The sequence below is a fragment of the Chinchilla lanigera genome, unplaced genomic scaffold (assembly GCF_000276665.1).
Source record: "Chinchilla lanigera isolate Chin_1 unplaced genomic scaffold, ChiLan1.0 scaffold00105, whole genome shotgun sequence".
In the NCBI taxonomy this organism is placed as follows: domain Eukaryota; kingdom Metazoa; phylum Chordata; class Mammalia; order Rodentia; family Chinchillidae; genus Chinchilla; species Chinchilla lanigera.
The window spans coordinates 1,297,956-1,322,015 of NW_004955506.1; the positions used below are offsets into that span (position 1 = coordinate 1,297,956).

General features: G+C 53.0%; 2 protein-coding genes across 3 annotated transcripts in view; both read left to right on the forward strand.

The window, feature by feature from the left end:
- Positions 1-2,117, forward strand: part of Arhgdia (Rho GDP dissociation inhibitor (GDI) alpha) — a 2,469-nt gene extending 352 nt beyond the window's left edge. The window contains exons 1-6 of one of the 2 annotated variants that reach the window (XM_013506076.1): positions 1-268; positions 933-1,150; positions 1,302-1,385; positions 1,560-1,636; positions 1,714-1,777; positions 1,866-2,117. In XM_013506076.1, coding sequence (XP_013361530.1) covers positions 961-1,150; positions 1,302-1,385; positions 1,560-1,636; positions 1,714-1,777; positions 1,866-2,065 — 615 coding nt within the window. In that variant the 5' untranslated portion in view covers positions 1-268; positions 933-960 and the 3' untranslated portion in view covers positions 2,066-2,117. The remainder of the gene's footprint in view (positions 269-932; positions 1,151-1,301; positions 1,386-1,559; positions 1,637-1,713; positions 1,778-1,865) is intronic. The other variant, XM_005407251.2, reaches the window with a different exon arrangement.
- A 7,859-nt stretch (positions 2,118-9,976) lies between these two features.
- P4hb (prolyl 4-hydroxylase, beta polypeptide) lies at positions 9,977-24,056 on the forward strand. Its single transcript, XM_005407252.2, has 11 exons — positions 9,977-10,252; positions 11,619-11,825; positions 14,059-14,192; positions 14,344-14,481; positions 19,712-19,816; positions 19,940-20,065; positions 20,259-20,459; positions 20,847-20,967; positions 21,079-21,260; positions 21,408-21,494; positions 23,141-24,056. Exons 1-11 carry the CDS (start codon positions 10,102-10,104, stop codon positions 23,216-23,218), a joined length of 1,530 nt encoding a protein of 509 aa, XP_005407309.1. The 5' UTR covers positions 9,977-10,101; the 3' UTR covers positions 23,219-24,056.
- Positions 24,057-24,060: the final 4 nt, after the last annotated feature.

Genomic DNA, 24,060 nt, shown 5'->3' on the forward strand with positions numbered 1-24,060 from the left:
CCCAGGTGGGGCTCAGTGCCCGAGTTGCGGCCACGCGCCCCGCCCCGCCCAGATTGCAGCCCTTGCGGAAGTGCGGGCCGCGCCCGGGATGTTGTCCCTGGCGGCCACGCTCTGGCGGCCGCGGGGTCCTGGACTGGCCCTGAGGCCCCTGCGCTCTGCTGCTTGCGCAGAGTCCCGGCCTTGGGCAGGCCGCAGGGAAGGGCGCGTCCTCGCCTACCGCGCCGCCCGCGGTGATCTAAAAAAGCTTTGGGCGCTTCTCGAAGACCTGGTGAGCAGCAGCCGAGACCCAAGGAATCGGGGCGACCGCGTCCGTCCCTGTGGGGTCGACGCCTCCTGGGGCGCCCCTAGGCCAGGTCCAGAAAGGGCCCTGCGAACGCTGACCGCCGCAGTAGCCCAAGTTGTAGCCACAGACCCTCCCAAGTGGGTACAACGTAAGAACGCTTAAGGGCTGAGCGCGCTTCTGCGCTCCTTGGGATGCAGGCGGCCCTCAAATCTGAGCTCTGTCATGCCCTGGGCCGACCGTGCCCTGCACGTGGCTAGGACTGGAGCGTGGCTAGGACTGGAGCATACTTCCTCAGGCACGTCCAGGCTGTGAACCAACCCTAAGGGTTCCTTGGGGCAAGCGGCTGGGCTGCTCAGAAACCACTCTACCCTAGGAGTTGAGTGTGGCTCTGCCAGATGGGTCTGGGGGCTGCACACTGGGGTGGGGTGGGTAAGACATGTGCCCTTACCTCCTTGAGGAACAGGCTGCATTTCCTACCTAGTTCCTGTCACCATACTGGGGGTGCGCTGGCGCCTTCTTGGGGTGCTTGGTGCTCACCAGTGCTCCTCCCTTCACCCACTCCCTTTAGCACAGGCCAGGGCACCCGGGCCAGGGCTGACTAGCGGGAAAGGGCCCCAGACCCAGCCTTACAGACTTGTCGCACCCACAGGTGTCCGAAACCCAGGCTAGAGGTAAGCATGGCGGAGCAGGAACCCACAGCCGAGCAGCTGGCCCAAATTGCAGCTGAGAATGAGGAGGATGAGCACTCAGTCAACTACAAGCCCCCGGCCCAGAAGAGCATCCAGGAAATCCAGGAGCTGGACAAGGATGACGAGAGCCTGCGCAAGTACAAGGAAGCCCTGCTGGGCCGCGTGGCTGTCTCTGCTGGTGAGTGGCTCTTGAGGGGCAGCTCTTGTACTTGTCCAGGGACACCTGTTACCCTCTGCTTTTGCTGTGGTACCTGGCTCCTCCCTTGGCCGAATGCTGCTGGGAGTGAGCCATGGATTGAGAGGTGAGCTCTAACCTGCTGTCTCCCTAGACCCCAACTGCCCTAACGTCATCGTGACTCGTCTGACCCTAGTGTGTAGCACCGCCCCTGGTCCACTGGAGTTAGATCTGACAGGTGAGTGGGTACCAACGTCCCAGGGTGGGGCCGCTGGTGGCTGCAGCCTGCCCTAAAAATAATTTCCCTGGGCTTGCGCCCTCTGGTGAGGCTAACGGGAATTCCTGGTACCGGAGCAGGCTGGCTGTGAGAGGGCGGGGCCTCGCACTTACCTGAGCCTTCTCCCCACCGCAGGTGATCTGGAGAGCTTCAAGAAGCAGTCCTTCGTTCTCAAGGAGGGTGTGGAGTACCGGATAAAAATCTCTTTCCGGGTAAGGCCCTGGTTTCGGGAGATACCCGGGAGAAGGGGCCAGGGAGCCTGACTGACCCTTGGCCTGGGTCCTTACAGGTGAACAGGGAGATTGTGTCTGGCATGAAGTACATCCAACATACCTACCGGAAAGGCGTCAAGAGTGAGTTGGTGCCAGGGGAGGGAGAGTTGTGGGCTTCCCTGGAGGAGCTGGCAGCATGAGTGGCCATGCCTTTCCTCCTGTCCCACAGTTGACAAGACTGACTACATGGTGGGGAGCTATGGGCCTCGAGCAGAGGAATATGAGTTCCTGACACCCATGGAGGAAGCACCCAAGGGCATGCTGGCTCGAGGCAGCTACAACATCAAGTCCCGCTTCACAGACGACGACAAGACTGACCATCTGTCCTGGGAGTGGAATCTCACCATCAAAAAGGAGTGGAAAGACTGAGGCCTGGCTGGGAGGCGGGCAGGGTAGATGGACAGACGAATGGACGGACGAACATGACCCTCCCCATCTCCCTCCCCACCCCAAACCAAAGCGCTGACAGGGCCTCTCCCTGCCACCATTCCCCCTTGGTCCATCTGGTCCTTCTCTGGGGAGCTCCTCCACCCACTCGTCCCTTGCCCTCCTGCCCACAGGCCCCTATGGTCTCTAGTGTCACGTTGCTGCTTCTGCCTGTGCCGTGTAGGGTGGGGGGACTCCAGCCAGGCCTCCCCACCCTTCTCTGTCTCTCCAGGTTTTCTCTCCCCATCCTCCCCCAGGCCCAGACTGGGTCCTGGCTTTCAGAAGGGCCAGGAGCTCCGCCCCGGCTGAGCTGGGGTATGCACTGCCAGGCCCTGGCCGGTCCACCCTGCCTCCCTGGCCAGTCCATTTGTCGCTGTCAGTCACCGTCTAACCATGATGCCTTAACATGTGGAACGTGTGCTGGGGGCTGTCGCTAACCCTTAACTCCCTGTCTGCATGAGCATGTGGTCTCCCCGTCCCAGCCCTGTCTGATCCCCCTGACCTGGGGAGGCCTGGGGTGTGCTGCTCTTGCTCCTGCCCATCCTGCCAGGGCCTGGCCAGCCATTGCCCTACTCCAGCTAGGGCTTGGGGAGGGCCAGATTGCCAAAACCGAGCGCCTGCAGCCCCATCTGAGAGGCAGGTGTGCTCTGCCTTCTTTGCCCCCAGGGCAGTGCTCATGTCCTCCTTCCCACCGAGAGCCCTTGAGGGACAAAGCCAGCTGCTGAGCCTTACTTGTCCCACCTGGGCCATGGCCCCAGAAACCTTGTGCCTGGCCTGTCAGTATTTATTGCCTCCATTCGTACTGTCCTCTGGGCTAGGTGGCCTGCTGCCTCTGCTCTGGCTGTCAGTACCACCATCCCCAGGCAGGCCCTCCCTGGACCCAACCAGGACAAACATGGGACCAAGTGCACACACAGTTGGGAGCTGTTTTCCTATGCCTCCCCTACCCCTCCCTGGTCCCCAAGTGGTGTTTGTCAGGTCCAGGCCTTGACAGGCAGAGGGGCCTGTCCCTGCTTCTATTCTGACTGGGAAATAAACACCCCTGAAGGAGTGGGGTCTCTGCTGCTTCTCTTGGAGGTTTGGAAGAGGTGGCAGGCTCCCTGCAGGGGTGAGGTGTACCAGAGAGCTTCACAGGCTAGGGGGGTTGCTGCTTCCAACCCTGAGGTGCTTTAGCTGCTGGTTCCACGGGGAGGCTTAGGCAAGAGGATAACGATGAGTTTGAGGCCAGCCTGAACTATATGAGACCCTCTCTCAACGAGAAAGAAAAACAACTTTGAAAAGGGACTGGTGAATGCCTGTAATCCAGCACTTAGGGGGCTGAGGCAGGAAGATCATTGTGAGTTACAAAGTGAGCTCAAGGACAGTTTGAACTGCATAGCTAGACCCTGTCAGAGAAAGACGAAAGAAAAGGAACTGGTGAGCCAGGAATGGTAGCACATGCCTGTGATCCCAGCATATGGAAGGCTGAGGCAGGAGGATCACAAGTTCAAGACCAGCATGGACTACATAGTGAGACCCTGTCAAAAAAAAAAAAAAAAAAAACTGGGAATGTAGCTAAGTAGTAAGTGCCCCTGGGTTTTTATGCCCAGTACTGCAAACAAAAAGGTTGCATATGGGGCTCAATGCAATGCTCTAGTTCAGTCTCCAGTACTGCAAAAATTAAACCCTTCTGACAGCCCTCAGAACCCCCAGTGGCTCATAGCCCCTGAGTCATATACAGGTGTAGCCCTTCACAGGAAGTTGGAGTAGGTCATGTTTGGGGGTCGAGAACCAGATCCTGAACTGAAGCCTTTGGGGTTGACTTGCAAAACAAGTGTATCCCCTGGCTCCTGCCGGCTGCAAGGACTCCCTGTATCCCCTTCCTGCTTCCCGCACTGGCATGGGACTTTCCCCAGCTCTGGGGAGGACCGGGAGCCTATGTGCAGCTAAAGGAAAGGTTGCTGCCACCCAAACGCGCAGCCCTTAGACGTTAGAACCCTGTAGGGCGAGGCCAATGCTGGAGCCGGAAGCCAGTAGCAGTTAGGGTAGGCGGGGCTAGGGAGGGGGTGTGGGAGGGGCATGAGTTCGGGGAGAGGCCTGTCATACCGCTTGGGGGTGCAAGAGAGCTGCTAGTCGAGCACTGGCCATAGGGCCAGTCCAGCCCAACATTGCAGAGGAGCTGGCCTCTGGCAGGATGACACAGCCATCTCTCTTGAGGACCCCAAAGTTGGCCAGTAACTTTGTTTTTGTGTTCTGTGGGTTTTCTTGGTAGCAGGGGTCGAACTCAGGACCTTGCGCTTGGCAGGCAGGCGCTTGTGCTGCTGACTTATTTCCCTGGCCTGGCCAGTAACTTTGAACCCCCACCCTGCCCAAGCTGGCCTTGAACTCATAGGTAGGGCTCATAGCCCAAGCACCACACAGGTACTGCTCCAGGAATATTCTGGCCTGATACAAGCTTCGAAACCTGCCCTCTGCAGTCTGGACTGCTTAGGAAAGAAGTTGCAGACCATGCATAGGCAGCTGGCATCAGCTGAGGTGCCCCAGTGCCATACCTGGCCACGCCCACACTGACCCACTGTAGTTCTGGTGCCCAGCAGTGGGTTGAGAGCTCGATGTTTGCTGATCCCAGAGAAGTCCTCTTCCTCATCACTGAACCTACTGCACCAGTTCAGGTTCCTTAGCCAGCACATTTCAGGCAGGTATCCTTACCTGGCCCCTAGGGGAGCCATGGAGAAGTTGACCCCAGCGCTGGCCCTCTGAGAATGACTGACATAATGGCAGCTGGCCCTGTCGCAGATCCCCAGAGCCAAGACCCTGCCTAGCCTCTCCCAAAACTGCTCCAGCCAAGAAGGGCAGGTGCCCGAGACTTCCCACGATCATCCATGCATGAGGACAGGCTCAAGTCTCCTAGTACATTCTCTGCTGTCAGCAGTTCTACTTACTAGGCCAGGGCTTCTCAGGCTCACATTGGACCACAAGGTTTAATCTTTTCACTCTGGGATTTTCCCAGCTTGTCACACATGTGAACTCAGACCCAGAGTGCCAAGTTGTGCAGACACATAGCCAACAGCCAGGACTTTGCCCTAGCTCCACCCAAGTGGCACCTGCAGAAGGTTCATGACGTGTCCCTCAGGTCCCAAGTCTAACCTGATTCTCCCAGTCTCCCTCCGACCTGTTTGTACAGCCTGAGCTCCCTGCTCAGCCAGCACTGGGTCTTCTCCACCTGCCTCCCTCAAGCCATGGCTCTCTTCCATGAGGAGAAGTTCCCAAGCTTCCTCCTCTTCATCCAGCCCCAGCCGGGCCCTTATTCCACACAGGAGTGCAACAGCGGAAGCTAGGGCACTTAACAAGAGGTCAGGATCTGTGATGTGACAGTGATCACCAGCTATGCAGACACACGAAACTTCTCCGTGCCTGCCCCATCTTACAATCCCGGGGCCCACTCTCCTGTGTTCCACACAGCTGCCCAGCACAGGGGGACTGCAGCAGCACCAGAACTCTCCAAGTGCCCAAAGCAGAGCTGGCTGTCACCACCCTCTCTGTCCTCACTCGCCACCTCTGATAAAATCCCAGGTTGAAAGGGAGTCATTCTGTTCTGAGAACTTTTTTTTGTACTAGGATTTGAACCTAGTCCTTACACATGCTAGGTAAGTGCTCTACCACTGAACTATATAGCTACATCCCCACCTTTTATTTTCATTATTATTTAAATTTAATTTAATTTTGTGTGTGGTGCTGGGAATTAAATCCAAAGGTTTGTGCATGGCAAGCATTGTAATTCTCCTGCCTCAGACTCCTGAGTAGCTGGGATTAAATATGTGTACTACTATGCTAGGATAAGAACTCTTTTTTTTTTTTTTTTTTTTTTGACACAGGTCTTATGTAGTTCAAGCTGGCCTTGAGCATACTCTTTGGGCCACACTGCCCTCAAACTTATGGCAATCCTCTTACCTTAGACTCCCTGATGCTGGGATCTCAGTAGCGTGCCATCCCTGAAGAGAGTAGTATTAGTTAAAGCACTTGGTTATACAGCAGCTCAACCCATATATAATGGACAGTTTCTGAGCCTAGCAAATCCTTTTCTTGCAGGAGGGGGGCCTTTTGAGACAGGGTCTTGCTATGCAGTTCAAGCTGGCCTTGAGCTCATTTTGTAGCCCAGGCTGGTCTCAGACTCACAATGATCCTCCTGCCTCAGCCTCCTGGGTTTTTTGTTTGTTTGTTTGTTTTGGTCTTTTTGAGACAGGGTCTCGCTATGCAGTTCAGGCTGGCCTTGAGCTGACTTTGTAGCCCAGGCTGGTCTCGAACTCACAATGATCCTCCTGCCTCAGCTTCCCGAGTGCTGGGATTACAGGCATGCGCCACCATGCCCAGCTTGCCTCAGCTTCCTGAGTGCTGGGATTACAGGTGTGTGCCACTACACCTGGTCAAGCCTAGCAAATCCTAAAGCAGGCGTCCTCAGCCCCAGGACTGGTTGCTCGTCTGCAGCCTGTTAGAAACCAGGCTGCACAGCAGTGGGTCAGTATTGGAAAAGTGAATGAACCTCTGCCTGTACAGTGTTGCTCCCAGCGGCTTTGCTTTCTGAGCACCACCTCCTGACAGACTGGCTGTGAACTGCACATGCAAAGGAACGAAGTCATGTGATCCTCTGAATCATCCTAAATCACCCTCAAATCTGTGGAAAAATTGTCTTACATGAAACTGAAACTGGTCCATTTCCAAAAAGGTTGGGGACTGTTATCCCAAAGCATCTGTGATGGGCAGAGAAACACTCATCACAGCCACACGGTAACCCTTGACCTTCAAGGCTCCTCACAAGCCTGAGAAAGAAGGCGAAGAACCAGGCCCCTTTCCCTCAGGCTGCTCAGACACGGCCTTCCTCTCAGGGTGGAGGCCCTCAGGTATTCCTTGTTCCAGCCTGCATTCCAGGGCATAGGAAGCACCGTTTGCCTTATCAAGTGGACTCAGGGGCTGGGGACCTCTCAGGCCATTAGCTGATTTTGCTGTGTCTGCTTGGGTAGGTTGGGGGACTTAATTCAGGAAAAGCAGCACTGCAGCCACTCTGGACCCATTCAGTCTGGAGTGTGGTTGGATGTCCTCATTTTCACAAAAAATCAGCTTGGCTATAGTTACCTGGGCCACAGAACAGCGACCCTTCTCCTGGACCCTGGCAGTTGCCTGTATGGCATTCCAGCTACCCTCAGTGTCAGTCAACAACAGTCCAAAGCCAACCTGAGAAAGTCCCAGCTGCTGTGTGCTCTGTACACCTGGAATATTCTCTACATGGTCCTGATGTAGTATCTGTGAACACTTTTCACATATGGATCAACATTCAGGTATCTTAAATCTCCTTGTTTTTTACCATTAGTGGACATAACCCAGGTCTCAATTTTTTTTTTTTTTTTTTTTTTGTCTTTTTGAGACAGGGCCTCACTATGCAGTTCAAGCTGGCCTTGAGCTCACTTTGTAGCACAGGCTGGCCTCGAACTCCCAACAATCCTCCTGCCTCAACCTCCCAAGTACTGGGATTACAGGTGTGCCCCACCACGCCCAACAATATTTTGTAATCTAAACATTTTTTTTCTTTTTCTGTTTTTTGAGACAGTCTTGCTAAGCAGATGAAGGTGGCCTTGAACTTGTGGTGACCCAACTGCCTCAGTTTCCCAGTGCTGAGATTATATAGGCATTAAACACAACACCCAGCTTTGTCTTTTTTTTTTTGGTCTCCTTGAGACAGGGTTTCACAATATACTTCAGACTGACCTCGAACTCAAAGCGATCCTCATGCCTCAGCTTCGCAAATCCTGGTTTTACAGGCTTGTCACCACACTCAATTTTGTCATCTGAAATCTTTTTTTTTTTTTTTTTGTCTTTTTGAGACAGGGTCTCACTTGAACTCACTTTGTAGCCCAGGCTGGCCTTCAATTTACAAGGATCCTCCTGCCTCAGCCTCCCGAGTGCTGGGATTACAGGCGTGTGCCACCATGCCCGGTATCATCTGAAATCTTAAACTACCTCCTATACCTACATATGGTTCAAAGGCTTGTCTTGGGCAACAGATTGTCCTTTGTAAAACAGGTCAAGAAAACCGCAAAAAAACGTTGAGACAGTAAAACAGACCTAAAGCAATCTCCACCCAACCCAAGGACAGGATTCTGCAATGAAAGAGCTGCCTGTTCAGTGGGCAAGCACCTGCCCAGGGTCTGGCTAAGTAAGACTAGTGACCAGGAGGAAGCGGGGGGAGTGTCACTTGTTCATAGCTCTTCTAGCTCTGTGAAGTCACTCACAGAAAGCAGGCAGGTCTCCCAGCAGGCAAGAGCCACATTATCTGATTCTTAGTCTACTGGCAAAGGGGTGGGGGTAGGGCAGAGCTAGCAATCTTGTAAACAAGAAGTTCATGCTCTAATAATGGAGTTTCACGTAGGAAAAGTGACATGTCCACTTTCAAGAGTATCTCAAAAAACACTCTCAAAAGTACAAAAAAGTGCAGGCGTGGTGGCACATGCCTGTAATCCCAGCACTGGGAGGCTGAGGCAGGAGGATTTAGGACAGTGAAACCCTGTCTAAAAAAAAAGACATATCAAAAGTACAAAAGAATGCCTGAGATCCTGAGATCAGGACTTTTTTTTTTTTTGAGACTGGGTCTTGCTAGGCAGTTTAGGCTGACCTTGAACTCACCATGCCCAGGCTGGCCTCGAACTCACGACAATCCTCCTGCCTCGACCTCCCGAGTGCTGGGATTACAGGCATGCGCCACCACGCCTGGCTCAGATAAGGACGTTAATAGTCAACGTGTACTTTAACATAGGAGTGTTTGTCTTCTAGACTTTAAAGACCACGTGTCCTTTTGTATGTGCTTTTGGAAAAGAACAGGAGGAATGAGGAAGCTGAAGTGGTGGCAGCGCTGGGCAGTGAGGGACTGGGAAGTCCAACAGAAAAAGTGAACCTCATATGTCGTTTTAGTTTCGAGAAGCCGTGTAAAATAATAAAATGAAGCTGACTTAACCCAAAGCACATAAACGATTTCAACAGGCGGCCAGCCTAGTCGCTAACGCTGTAGTACTGCACATCCCACCCGCAGTCACCTCAGCCCCGCCTCGGGATGGAGACCGCAGGATCTGCGGAAGCAAGTTAACCGAGAAGCGTGGGGAGATATCGAGGAGCGCCCGTGCTGGCCGTCGCCGACTCCCTGGCGTCGGCCCGTGGGAAATGTCGCCTGTGCTCCCTCGACAGGCCCTGCCATAATAGGCTGGGTGCACGTGCGGCTGACACCCGAATACTCTCCCGGTGATGGCCTGGAGGGTAGTACAAATTTACCCAGGGGCCACCGCTCCCTGCAAGCGCCGCACGGGCCGCACGCGCACCGGAAGTTACGTCAGCCAAGCTTCCGGCCCGCTGACCCAGGAGGCGGTGCCAATTGCGGCTACGCGGTCCAGTAAGAAAGCAACACGAAGGGTTACCGAGGCACAGGCGTAAGCCCGCCCCTCGGCTGAGGACTCTGTCCCACTGCCACGTTCGACGAAGGAACACCAGGGTGCGCGCATCTCGGGACCAATCAGGGGTCTCGGAGCACGGGCAGTCGAAAGCATTAGCCATTCCAGATCTGCGGAAGGTGTGGGAGGAAACCACCAGTCAGAAGTCGAGGGAGAGAAAGTTCTCCTCCAGGCACCACTTAGGGGGTAGAGAAGAGAGCGAGCGCGAGCGCCCCGACCAATCCTGGGAGAGGGGGAGGAGGCCTTCGTAGCGTTTCCGACTCCAGGGCAGAGCCTAGAGCGGGTATCCAATCCGAGCGTGATAGGGGCGGGACCCGAAGGCCACTGGCCAATAGGAGAGCCGTAGAGGGCGCGTGCGCGCGGCGGGTGGCAAGCGCGCTTCCCTCCCCTCTGGTTCAGGATTTATAAAGGCGAGGCCGTGGCCGGCGCGCGCTCTCGTCGCCTCTACTGTCCCGGCGGCTCCGGCTGGAGTACCGTGTCCGCGCTGCCTGCTCGCCGCAGACGTCCGACATGCTGAGCCGCGCTCTGCTGTGCCTGGCCCTGGCCGCGGCGGCCCGCGTGGGCGCCGACGCTCCCGAGGAGGAGGACCACGTCCTCGTGCTCAAGAAGAGCAACTTCGCGGAGGCGCTGGCGGCGCACAAGTACCTGCTGGTGGAGTTCTGTGAGTGCGCCGCGGGCCTGGCGGGCGGGCGCCGCCCCGCCGCCGAGCGCTGTCTGCTCACGCCACGGGCTCCTGCTGGACGCGTAGGCCCATGGGCCCGGGTGGCCCCGTCAAGTCGGCTTGTCTCAGCTCGAGCTTAGTCTCGACCGCGCACCTACTGTCAGCCCATGGGGCATCCTGCTTGTGTAGACCGGCTCTGTGTGCCTGCGGGCTTCGAGCCAGAGGGGTGCCTTTGTGGCCGCCGTCCACATGGCACGATCCCTCTGTTAACGTAGGAGAAACAGGGTGGACTTCTGTTAGCAACGGCAGATAGGAGAAAAAGCCGGAGTCCGGCCCTACTAGTTACTCATCGGGGCTGACCCAGAAACGCCCTGCCCTTGTTCATACCACCTTTAACCTGCCATATCTTTCCCAGGCTGTAGCAATCCTGAACCAGAAGCCTTTGATTATGTTTACAAGTGTTTGAGTTCCAGTTCTCTCTGGGGTGGGAGTCATGCCCAACACAGCTGCTAGCACAGATTGTCTTTTTCTACACTACGAAGGACAGTGCTAGAGGTGTGTCTGGGCACGTGTGCAGGGATGTACAGAACATACTTGCTGGAGCCGGGTGTGGTGGCGCAAGCCTGTAATCCTAGCACTCAGGAGGCTGAGGCAGGAGGATCATTGTGAGCTTGAGACCAGCCTGGGCTACAAAGTGAACTCAAGACCAGCCTGAACTGCATAGTGAGACCCTGTCTCAAAAAGACTGAGAAAAAAACAAACAAACAAACAAACAAAAAACGTATTTGCTGGGTTAAGAGGTGGGGGCACTAGTCTCAACTTTCCCTGGATCCTTAAAGGGAAATCCTAGGGACACACTAGCCTAGCTTACTTGCAGGTCGTACAAAGTTATGTTGGGTAGAGGATTTGTCTCCTGTGCTGATGGTGACAGCAGAGTATCAGGTTGGTTTTAGAGTTGGGGGTTGGTTTATCACTCCTGGCCTCTGTCCTGATATTGCCTAAGGGTGCCATCTATCAGCCCAGCTTAGTTCTTTTTTTTTTTTTTTTTTTAGCCCAGCTTAGTTCTTAAGAGCGGGTATCTTGTGCACAGATAAGATTTTTGTGAAGGAGAAAAAAAGGGAAGCCTTGGAACTGGATCAGGGGCTGCTCTTGGGTTTTTTTGGTGTTGGTGTTTTTGTTTTGTTTTTGAGACAGGCCCTGCCTCAGCAGTGCAGGCTGGTCTTGACCTCACTTTGTAGCCCAGGCTGGTCTTGAACTCAAAAGGATCCTCCTGCCTCAGTCTCTGAAGTGCTGAGATTGCAGGCGTGTGTCACCACACCTGGCTAGGGGGGCTGCTCTTCAGTGTCTCACTTGATTTCTTTTCCAGATGCCCCTTGGTGTGGCCACTGCAAAGCATTGGCACCAGAATATGCCAAAGCAGCTGGGAAGCTGAAAGCAGAAGGTTCTGAGATCCGGCTGGCAAAGGTAGATGCCACCGAAGAGTCTGATCTGGCCCAGCAGTATGGCGTCCGTGGCTACCCCACAATCAAGTTTTTTAAGAATGGAGACACTGCCTCTCCCAAGGAGTATACAGGTGTGACTGCAGTATTGCCCTTTAATTGTCTTGGCAAAGGGATTTGCCTGCAGGCCTCTGAAGCTAACCCAACTGAAGGCTCAGCCAGTAGTGTATCCAACAGGTAGGGGCCCACTTTCACAGGCCTGGAGGAAACAGCATTCTCAGCTGGATTTTTTGTTGGCTTTCCTTTTTTGTTGTGGTTTGGATTTTGAGACAGGGTAGACAAGATGTTGCTATGTAGTTCAGGCTGACCTTGAACTCACTATGTAGTTCAGACTTGCCTTGTGACAATCCTCCTGCCTCAGCCTCTCCTGTTATGGGTTTACAGGTGTGCAGTATTTGAGCATTCACACCAAGCCTAAATATCTATCTGGCTGACACTTGTGAACTATGGAATGTAGTGTGCCATCCACTAAGTCAAACACTTGTATCATTTCTTTCTTTCTTTCTTTTTTTTTTTTTTTAAGACAAAGTCTTTGTGTGTAGTCCAGACTGGCCTTTAACTCATGGCAATCTTCCTATCTCAGCCTCCTGAGTGCTGGGATTACAGCCATGGTGTCACCACACCCAGTTTGGTTTTAGTTTTGAGAAAGTCTCACTCTAATAAGTTTCCTAGGCTGGCCTCAAACTTGGAATCTTCTTCCCTTGGCCTCCTGAGTATTGGGGACTGCAGATGTATGCCAGTGCCCCTGGGACTCGTGATTTCTCATTGGGCTGCTCTGTAGGGAAAGCCCTTCACAGGTAGTGACAAGATTGAAGCCTTCAGTGGCAGACCCGAAATCCTAAGTCACCTCTAAAGCAGTTTCCATGGAGGTTGGGCCCTATTATGACTGAAGCAGTTACTGGTGCCAGAAGAGGACTTCTCTGTCTCTAAACCAGTTCCCTAGAATACCTGTCAGACCCATGTGCTTGGCAGTCTGTAACCAGCCCAGCCCAGTGCTGGCAGATGAGTCCCCGTGAGCAGCTTTTGTCCTGATCTGGTTGCCTTTCTAGGTTGTCTGCAATCTGCAGTTTTTACATGTGTTCACATAGAATGAGATGTAGCCAGGCATGGTAGCACATACCTGTAATCCCAGCATTTGGGAGGCTGAGGCAGGATCGTTGTGAGTTCAAGACCAGCCTGTGCTGCAATGTGAACTAAAGGCCAGCCTGAACTGCATAGCAAGACCCTGTCTTAAAAAGACAAAAACAATCAAAAAGAATGAGAAGTACCTTGTCTACAGTTACTGTGGTTCTCCATGGTGAACTTGGGTTGGGCCTCCCTTCTGAGATTGGCCCAGGTAGTCACGCGTCAGGAGGGGAGGAAAGAATGGTTTCACTAGGCTCCACCTCTGGAGGAAGCAGGCTTCTCCCCGACCCCCTACCCTTGTGGGTATCATCCACCTGCGCCATCTTTCCTTGCTTTCTGTTGGTCTAGGAAATGGTAGGGCAGGCCCTGGCCTGCTTGGGGTGTCAGGCAGAGTTAGGGTGGCAGAACTGGTATGGACCCCCCACACACACTTTTTTTTTTTTTTTCTTTTTGAGACAGGGTTTTGCTGTGCAGTTCAAGCTGGCCTTGAGCTCACTTTGTAGCCCAGGCTGGCCTCGAACTCGCAACAATCCTCCTGCCTCAGCCTCCTGAGTGCTGGGATTACAGGCATGCGCCACCACGCCCAGCTCCCCCCACACTTTTTGTAGCTCTAGGTTTGAATCCAGGGCTTCCTGCATGCTGCTAGACAAGCTCTATACCACTGATCCAGACCCCTAGCCCTTTGTTAGTTTTTTCGTGGTTTTTTTTTTTTTTGTCTTTTTGAGACAAAGTCTCGCTATGCAGTTCAGCCTGGCTTTGAGCTCACTTTGTAGCCCAGGCTGGTCTTGAATTTGCAACAATCCTCCTGCCTCAGCCTCCCAAATGCTGGGATTACAGGCGTGTGCCACTATACTTGGCCTCCTTTCTTAGATTTCAAGGTATGCTCTTGCAAAGTTGCCTGAACTGACTTGGAACTCCAACTCTGCCTTCCTGAGACTCCCGAGTAGTGTAGCTGAGATCACAGGCATGTGCCACCACACCAAGCTCTTCCTCCTCCAAGCTCAGCTGCAGCCTCCTGTATTAGAGTGGGAGCCAATAGCCAATCTCCAGGCTGCCTGTGGGGAAAGTATCTTAGTGTGTGCTGGGGTCCTTAGCCCACGGAGCAGTGTGCAGCTGAGAGTTGCAGGCAGGGAAATACAGCACATTGTCTGACTGTAGAACTTGCATCTGTCTGAGGTGCAGCTGGCAGAGAAGCTGACGACATTGTGAACTGGCTGAAGAAGCGCACTGGCCCTGCTGCTACCACCCTGTCAGATGGTACAGCTGCTGAGTCCCTGGTGGAGTCCAGTGAGGTGGCTGTTATCGGCTTCTTCAAGGTAGAGCATTGGAACGTCCCTGTTTTGTTGTTATTGCTTAGGTGGGGGTATCTGCAGCCTGGGCACTGCAGGGCCTGCCCTGCTGCCATCCAGGGTGGGGCTTCTCAGTGCTGGGGTGTGTGGCTACCTCTGGTTTCCCTTCCTCTTCCAGGATGTGGAGTCAGACTTTGCCAAGGAATTCTTACTGGTAGCAGAAGCCATTGATGACATACCTTTCGGAATCACATCCAATAGTAATGTGTTCTCCAAATACCAGCTTGACAAAGATGGGGTAGTTCTTTTTAAAAAGGTGAGCGGTCATGGCAGTTCAGCTGCCCCATCAGCAGGGGGTGGGGAGGTGTATGGGGTGTATTGCTTTCCTTATCTTCAGGGGACCCAGGCTTTGGGCTGGTATCATGTTTGTCAGGGTCCCTGTGATGGACTTCACAAAGTCGTGCTTGGTGAGAGCCACTCACACAGTGGATTTCTGTTTTGCTTTTTTGTTTTTTTCCAGTACCGGGAATTGAACTCATGACCTTGTGCTTGCCAGGCAGGCACTGTGCCGCTGAGCTAAATTCCCAGCTCCACAGTGGATTTCTGAACTTGGAGCACACAAGTTTTGTTTCTTAAGCTTCTTTTTATTTTTTTTCCGGTACCAGGATTTGAACTCACGCCCTTGCGCTTGCCAGGCAGGTGCTGTGCCACTGAGCTAAATCCCCAGCCCCTATTTGTTTTTTTTTTGTTGTTGTTGTTTTGAGACAGGGTCTCACTATGCAGTTCAGGCTGGTCTTGAGTTCACTTTGTAGCCCAGGCTGGTCTCGAACTCACAGTGATCCTCCTGCCTCAGCCTCCTGAGTGCTGGGACTATAGGCATGCGCCACCATGCCCGGCTGCTGCTTTTTATTTTGATATAGAGTCTTGCTAAATTGCTAAGTTGCCCAGGCTGGACTCAAACTTGCAGTCTTTGTGCCTTAGCCTTTGAGAGTGCTGGGATTACAGGTGTGCATCACCACGTCCAGCTCTTGCATTAGCTTTTTGTTTTCAAAAAGCATTAGCTGTTTGTTTTTGCTAGGATACATAACAGTGTTGGTCATCGTAATCATTTGGGGGGCAGGTTTGAGTCTCTTTTTGGGGAGGGGTGTATCGGGCATTGAACTCAGGACCTCACTCTTGCCGGGAAGGTGCTGTGCCACTGAGCTATATCCCTAACCCCTGGGGGGCAGGTTTGAGACAGAGATTCCTTATGTGGTTCAGGCTGCCCTTGAACTCACTGTGGTGGCCAGGCTGGCCTTGAATTCATGGTGAAGTGTCCTGTTTGGTGGCATTACTTAACTTTCACAGGGGGAAAAAAAAAGTGAGGGGGCCGGGGATATAACTCAGTGGCACAGGGGCCTGCCTGGCAAGCACAAGGTCCTGAGTTTGATTCCTGGTATCCCCCCCCCCCAAAAAAAAAAAAACTTTCACAGGGGCATGTGAGCACTTCTGTCTGTTCCCAGAACTTTTTCCTTGCTCCAGACAGTAGCTCTGGCATGGTAGCCTCAGGGTGGGTGTTTCCTAACATCAGAGCCATACCTCCTGTGCCTCCCACCTTGAAAACTGCTGACCTTGCCAAGTCCTTCCTCTTTGGAAGCTGGGTATCTTAACTGCTTCCCTATTAAGGGGACATGTTGGGCTGTGCATTTCTGTTGCCCGTACAGCCTGTGGGTTTCATGGCTTTTATGTGGATCAGCAGGGGCTGAGGGCCATCGTCCTAGACACTGCTGTACCTGGATAAAGCGCTCATGGACTCTTGCCATCTAGGTGGCAAGGTGTACAAGGAAGGACTTGGCGATCTGGAGCAGGGCAGTGTCCTTGGGCTGGGGATAGGTCCTTGGGGGCGCTGACCTGGTCCGTTGCAGAGGCAGGAAGGTTCCGAGCAAAGCACTGAGAGTGCGGGGGAGGCTGTCTGTTGAGGCTGAGATGTGGATGTGTTGCACCTCAGAAGTGGCTGCACAGGCTGAGGGCCAAGTGGCTCCGAGGTGAGGGATGAATTAGCACTGTAGAGTGAGGGCTGACACCTGGCTAAGCGGGGAAGAGTTCTGTGGCTGTCCTATGTCCTGGCCTGGCCATTATTCTGATCCCTTCCTCAGAAGGGCTCCAGCCACCTGGCCCTCCTTCTCAGCAGCAGCTCTCATGGTGGTACCTGAAGGGGAAGGATTGTGGAGCTGCCCAAGGAATTTTGACTGGATGTAACGCTTGACTAGAAAACGGAAGCGTTGGCGTGGAGTTGATGCAGCAGAGGTGCATCAACTTTCTAACACCTTCAGGGTGTTAGAAAGTCCCAAGTCTCCTAAAGTTGGGGTTCTGAGAGAAGTTCTCTATGTGGAAACCTGCAAAGGCCCCTCCAGTTCAGTCCAGTCCATAGGCTGCTCTGTGCCTTGGTGGTCATCTTAATGCTGGAGGGCTGGTTTCAGCCATTGTGTGTCCTTAGATCTTAGAAGGATCATTTCTTGTTCTTGCCTTCAAAGAATGAAGTATGTGACAGGTCATCTGTTCAGGCTGTTGGTATGTGGCTGGTCTCCTCCTCTAGACTCAAACAATGCCCCCTCCTCAGCCTCCCAAGTAGCTGGGACTGTAGGTGCGCGCACTACCACTCAACGCTTCTGTATGTGATTTTTTTTTTTTTCTTTTTTTTTCCCTGCTTCAATTCTGTGATGTCCACTCAGGGCTGGGCACTGCCCTTGTGTCTGGTGCTGGTCAGCAGTGGCTCTTACAGGGCACTTTAGGCATCTGATTATAAGAGCAAGGCTGCTGTGGGGGCAAGTAGGGGACATGTTTGAAGTCAGAGGAGTTTGAGCTGCTGCTGTACTAGACTCTTCTTTATCCATTGATTCACTCTGCCTGTCCCCTTCCTTTAGGGTGTTAAATCCACTTTTGCTGAATGGGCTGGGTCTTCTGTCTGCCCGGGAGCTGTCCTGAACAGCCTGGCAGCACCAGATGCTTCCCTGTTGGGGCCAGGCAGGCTGGCTGTGGCTGCTTCTGCCTTCTTCCCTGGGGGATGACAGGTGGTGGGGATGACCAGGAGAGTGGGACTACTGTCACATGGTAGGGCCATTGGTTTCAGAGCAAATAGTCTTGTGGGGTTGTTCTTCGTTTTTTGTTTTTTGTTTTTCTTTTCTTTTCTTTTTTTTTTCCTTTTTTTTGAGACAGGGTTTCACTATGCATTTCAGGCTGGCCTTTAACTCCTAGCAATCCTCCTGCCTCAACCTCCCTTGTGCTGGGATTATAGGCAGGTCCTGTGTCTTTATTCTTACACTGACTTTACTTTCTTTTCTTTTGGGACTTAGGAATAAATGTGAGGCCATGCCTTCTCTACCAGCCTTCAGAGTCAGGCCTGTTCATGACTGCTGCTACCATGACCTGGCAGGGCTGCTATCCAAGGGCAGAGCCACAGTGGTCATGCTTGCTACCACTGTCCCTCACTAAGTGGGAGCTGGATTTACCGAGGTAGACAGAGCAAGTCCACGTGGCCATGTTATAGGGAAATTAGTGCTTGGCTGGAGCTCGTGAGCTTATGCGGATGATGCCTGGCCCTATGGTGGAGCAGAGCATCACTTTGCAGAGTAAGGGGCATGAAAGATTGGTTTAGAATCATAGCCAGGAGGGGCTGGGGATTTATCTCAGCAGCATAGCGCCTGCCTGGCAAGCACGAGGTCCTGAGTTCAATTCCCAGTACTGGAAAAAACACACAAAAAATAGAATCATAACCAGGGAGAGTGGGCCTGGGCCCCTGCTGAACAAGGCCTCCACTAGCATTTTCCAAATGATTCTCTCATTGGGTCTCCTGTCCTTGTTTTCCTACTCCACATTTGCTTGTTTGGGAAGGTAGAGTGGGCCTGGAATCCTCTGGGTTTGGGTGAGGAGTGGACCGAAAGGGGAACAGCTCACAGCCCAGGGCTCAGCCTAACTTTAGCACCACAATTCCATGGTTGAGTTAGAGGGGCCGACTGGCACAGGCCTCTCCTGGATATACCCTGCTGTGGCAGCCATAAGTGGCCACCATGGAGGTATACCCTCAAACTGAGCCAACGGCCCTGCTCATTACCTCGGGGAACCAGAACGGGACATGGCTGATAAGAAGAGTACAGTTAGCCTTCCATATCCACAGATCCATCCAGCCAGCTGCAGTAAGCAATCAGGAGCCAGGTGTGATTCCAGCACTTGGGAGCTCAAGGCAGGAGGACTGCAAATTCAAGCCCAGCCTGGGAAACTTAGGGAGACCTTGTCTCAGAACTTAAAAAAGGGTTGGGGATGTAGCTCAGTGCAAAGGCCCTGAATTTAAAATCCCCAGTAATGAAGAAAAAACTTCTAGGAATGAAAACTTGTGTCTATACTTAGTACGTAATATACATTATGTTACTAGGAATTAATCCCAGGGGCACTACATTACCAAGCTGTATCCCCAGTCTTTTTTTTTTTTTTTTTTTTTTTTAATTTTGAGACAGGGTCTTGCCTCAGCCTCCTCCCAAATGCTGGAATTTCAAGTGAGCGCCACCATGCCCAGCTGCAGTTTCTTTCATAGGCCCCTTTTTTGTCCTTTTGAGACAGGGTCTCGCTATGCAGTTCAGGCCGGCCTTGACCTCACTTTGTAGCCCAGGCTGGTCTCAACTCACAACAGTTCTCCTGCCTCAGCCTCCTGAGTGCTGGGATTAAAAGCATGTGCCACCATGGCTGGCTCCTAGTACCTTTGTAGAAGTTCCAAGGGAGCAATGAGCACTTACCTGGCACTCCCACCTGAGAAGTCTGAGGTGCAGGAACCACCTTTCTGTGTCAGGACCTGCTGTGTCCATCCCTCCTGAGCTGAGGCCATGCTGGGTTCTGGCCCTGTTCAGCCTCTCTTGCTGCCATCCCCAGATAGCTGTGCTCTACTTTGTGGCTTCAGGTGCTGGCACTTGTGAGTGTGGCTCTAAATGTCAGCTTGTGTGTGTATGTGTCTCAGCAATTTTGAGAGTGAGGCTGGACCCCAGTAGGTTGATTGTCAAAGCAGCTTTTTGTGCAGGTGCCATCCTACAAGTGCCCTGAGAGGATCAGGCCCGAGTGTGAGAGTGAGCTGTGTGTCAGACTGCTGTTTCAGGAGCTTGGAGATGGGAAAAGTGATGCACATAAGGCCTGACCAAGGCTCTCAGGCATGTCAGCAGAGTTGCCGTCACCTGTAATGGATGCCTTGGTCTGCGCTGGCCTCTACTTTGCACACGCCTGTAGAGCAGGTGGTCCCTGTGGTGCCTCTGCATGCCCTGGCTGGTGGGGCTTTGTAGAAAAGTGGGCAGGAGCAGAAGCCAAGCATGCCTATGACTCCTGCCTTTGGGGTAGGTGGCAGACCAGGAGCCACTGGGCCTGGGCTGTGGACAGGAAACCTTCTGCACTTGGTGGTGGCTGCAGGGTGGTGGCTGAAGCCAGTCTAGACTGTAAGGTAACGAGTACATCCCGTGGCAGGACAAGGTTCCTGGACAGCCTGGGCCCTGTCCTGCAGGGCTTGCTCATGACACCCTTTCTGCCCACAGTTTGATGAAGGCCGAAACAACTTTGAGGGGGAGGTCACCAAAGAGAAGTTGCTGGACTTTATCAAGCACAACCAGCTCCCCCTGGTCATTGAGTTCACTGAGCAGGTATGGCTCTCCTGAACCCCACCATACTGTCATCCAGGTGTCTGGTGGACTTGGGGCCACTGGGACTATTCTGTCAAGGCTTCATTTGTGGCTCTGACATGGAAACTTCTCTTTGTAACATAGACAGCCCCGAAGATTTTTGGGGGTGAAATCAAGACTCATATTCTGCTCTTCCTGCCCAAGAGTGTGTCTGACTATGACAGCAAACTAAGCAACTTCAAGAAAGCAGCAGAGGGCTTCAAGGGCAAGGTGGGCATCCTACCATGTGGGCCTGCACTGTGCACGTGAGAGACCTTGAACCCTGTTACTGTCCCTTGGAGTCTTAGCACTGGGGCATCTACCGGGCCAACCTCTGCTCTGGCTGGGCAGCCCCAGAGCCCCAGGCCTGCTTGCTAGTAGGAGCTGTCCCAGCCCTGTCTCAGTGTGCCTTTTCTCCCCCAAGATCCTGTTTATCTTCATCGATAGTGACCACACTGACAACCAACGCATCCTCGAGTTCTTCGGGCTGAAGAAGGAGGAATGCCCAGCTGTGCGGCTCATCACCCTAGAGGAGGAGATGACCAAGTACAAACCTGAGTCAGACGAGCTGACTGCTGAGAAGATCACAGAGTTTTGCCAGCACTTTCTGGAGGGCAAGATCAAGGTGCGTAGTTAGGCCTGGCTTGGGCCAGATGTGGCTCACCTTGTAGAGCAGATCATCTACCCCTGAGACTCTGGCTTCACTGTCTCTGGCTTCCTGTAGCTTTTTCCTCAGTCTTAAGGGCTGAACACAGAGGCCCCAAGACAGTGTAACATCCCTGTTCCTAGCACTCACCTTTGGGAGCCTCACAGAGGTTGTGCTGCTAGCCTAGTTGTGCACCAAGGTAGCCTCAGCTTACGAAGCACCATCTGACCTCTCCTTGGGCCAACCTCACCAGGCTCCTGGCACTGTAAGCTGTGCTGGCTTCCAGAGGACAGTGTGTGCTGCAGCTGCACCAGGGCTAGGGTGTGTGAGTGGAGCCCTCACTATGTCTGTCTATCTGCCCTTCAGCCCCACCTGATGAGCCAGGAGTTGCCTGAAGACTGGGACAAGCAGGCTGTCAAAGTGCTGGTGGGGAAGAACTTCGAAGAGGTTGCTTTTGATGAGAAAAAGAATGTCTTTGTGGAATTCTGTGAGTAGAGTGTCCCCAGCTTCCAAGGTGACTGCTTCACTGGGGCGGCAGCAGAATGAGGAGCTCAGTGCAGGCGTCCGGGAGGGAGCCTCAGCGCTGCTTTCTTCCCAGATGCGCCGTGGTGTGGTCACTGCAAGCAGCTGGCCCCCATCTGGGATAAGCTGGGAGAAACCTACAAGGACCACGAGAATATCGTCATTGCCAAGATGGACTCGACAGCCAATGAAGTGGAGGCCGTCAAAGTGCACAGCTTCCCCACCCTGAAGTTCTTCCCGGCCAGTGCAGACAGAACGGTGTGCCTTCCTGCCAGGGCTCTGCAGACGAGCTCAGGGGTCACTGTCTCCCCAGGACTGGGGGGACCACGCAGGAGGGACTGAGGATGCACTGCAGGGAGGGACGCTGCTCCCCAATTGCATGCCCTCACCAGTTGTTTCCCACAGGTCATTGATTACAACGGAGAGCGGACGCTAGAAGGTTTTAAGAAGTTCTTGGAGAGCGGTGGCCAGGAGGGGGCAGGGGATGACGATGTGAGTGTCTTCTTGCAGGCCCCACCCTGGCTTCTGGGCACAGCCCTGGTCCTTCTGAGGCATTAACTTGGGCTTCTGCCTTGGGGACTGGGCCATGGTGGGTGCAGGTGTGCATTAGGGCCCGTGTGGCCTGGGAAGTGCTCCAGATGCTCTACCCGACCCGGACTCCCCAGCAGTGCTTTTCAAGGGAGGGATTTTGAAGGCATCTTGGTTGGGGGAGTAACCCAGGACCTTTGTGTTGAGCTATATCCCTAGCCTTTTTTTTTTTTTTTTTGGATACTGGGAATTGAACTCATGACTTCATGCTTGCCAGGCAGGTGCTGTGCTGCTGAGTTATATCCCCAGCCCCCACTAGCCCTTTTTTTATTTTGAGACTCAGTCTGAGTATCTAAATTGCCAGGGCTAGGCTCAAATTTGTGATCCTTCTGTGTCCAGAGTGTGGGATTACAGGAGTGTGCCACCACATATAGTGTAAGGTATCTTTAAAAGCCAGACCTGGGGCTGGGGATTTAGCTCAGCAGCACAGCACCTGCCTGGCAAGCGCAAGGTCAGGAGATCGATTCCTGGTACCAGAAAACAAACAAACAAACAAATAAAACCCAGACCCGGGGATATAGTTCAGCGGCACAAGCAGCTGCCTGGCAAGTGCAAGGTCAGGAGATCGATTCCTGGTACCAGAAAACAAACAAACAAACAAATAAAACCCAGACCCGGGGATATAGTTCAGCGGCACAAGCAGCTGCCTGGCAAGTGCAAGGTCCTGAGTACTATTTCCGGTACTCAAGTAAATAAATAAAAGCCAGACTTTTTTCATTTGTCTTTTAGAGACAGGGTCTCACTGTGCAGTTCAGGCTGGCCTTGAGCTTAACTTTGTAGCTCAGGCTGGTCTTGAACTCACAACGATCCTCCTGCCTCAGCCTCCTGAGCGCTGGGATTACAGGTGTGCGCTATCATGCCCAGCAAGCCAGACTTTTTTTTTTTCTTTTTCTTTTTTTTTTTTTTTTGGTGCTGGGAATCAAACTTAGGACCTGGTGCTTGCCAGGCAGGCACTTGTGCTGCTGAACTATAAAAAGCCAGACTTTGCTCTGGAAGTCTCAGACATGTCCCAGAATCCTCATGTCCCTGCAGACATGTAATCTATCATCCAGCCTGTGGCTAAATTCCATGTCTGTTCTGCTGATAAGACTTCTCACTGTCACTGTCCAGGCTGGGTCCCAGTCCTTAGTCCTGCCCAGGTCAGTGCGTTGCCAGTACTATTGGTGGTAGTGGTTACCCTAGGCAAGTGAACCTTTCAGAGCTTTCAATGATAACGAACAGCAAGGTGCACCACAAGTGCCATAGGTTTGCCAGCATCGGCCTAGAGGACAGGAGGACAGGTCAGAAGAATGTGGTGAGGGGCTGGGGATTTAGCTCAGCGGCAAAGTGCCTACCTGGCAAGCGTAAGGTCATGAGTTCAATTCCTGGTATTGGAAGAAAAGACAAAAGACCAAAAAATAAAAAGAAGAATGTGGTGAGAGTGGCAGTTGGTGTTGGTGACATGGGAGGCAAGGAGTGGAGGAAGTGTCTGTGTGGTAGAGAGAAGTAGGCAGGTGTGAGGGGCTGAGAAGGCTGCTTGGGTAGACCTGTCTCTTTTTTCCTACACCCAGGACCTGGACCTGGAAGAAGCTGAAGAGCCAGATATGGAGGAAGATGACGATCAGAAAGCTGTGAAAGATGAACTGTGATTGGGAACGGACCAGGGCAGCAGCCTGACACCTCAGCCAACCTCACCTGAGGAGGGAACCACTGGAGAGCCAGGGAGCCCTCCTGCAGCCTCGCGTGTCCTAACACATGGAAACTCAGACCCGTTTCTTCCTTTTGCTTTTCAATTTTTGGAAAGGGATTTATCTCCGAGCCAGTCCATCTTGCTGGGCTACTTTTTTAAAATTGTGATGTACTTTTTTGTACATGGTTTTTGTCCCAAGTGCTTGCTAAAATGTTTGGGATTTCACACTGGTAATGTCTCTTTCCGATTAGAGAGATTTATACTGTCCCTTAAAAACAATTCCATCTGTGGGACTTTGAGATGCTTTTCAATGTCAGGGTATTTGTTCTGCCTTGGCCAGGCCTCCCTGGAGTCTCCTGTACCTGTTGGGAGGGATGGATCCAGGCTGGACACAGCCACTCTCCCCATTTACTGTGTGCCAGTGTGGCCAGGATGAGCATGGCTCTTGCATTTTTTGGTTAAACAGAGACTTCAGATACAGTCAGGGTAGCCCCCTGCATTTGAAGGATGGGACTGTGGTAGCCAACTAGGAGGCCCAGGACAGGGCCCTGGATAGCTCCCTCTTCCCCACCTCTTCCAGCCCACTGTCCTGCCTGCCATGGGGCACACTGCCCTGTGTCCCTGGATCCTTGTCCAGTACAGCCATTGGTCTGCTCTGGGGACCAGCACCCTGATTCTCAGGCTAGGAGATGGCCAAGGATGTGGGCGCCAGATCAGATGTTGACCATCCTTAAGGCATTTCCACCACAGCCTTGGAATTGAACACATTGGCCAAATAAAGGTGAAATTTTACTACCTGTT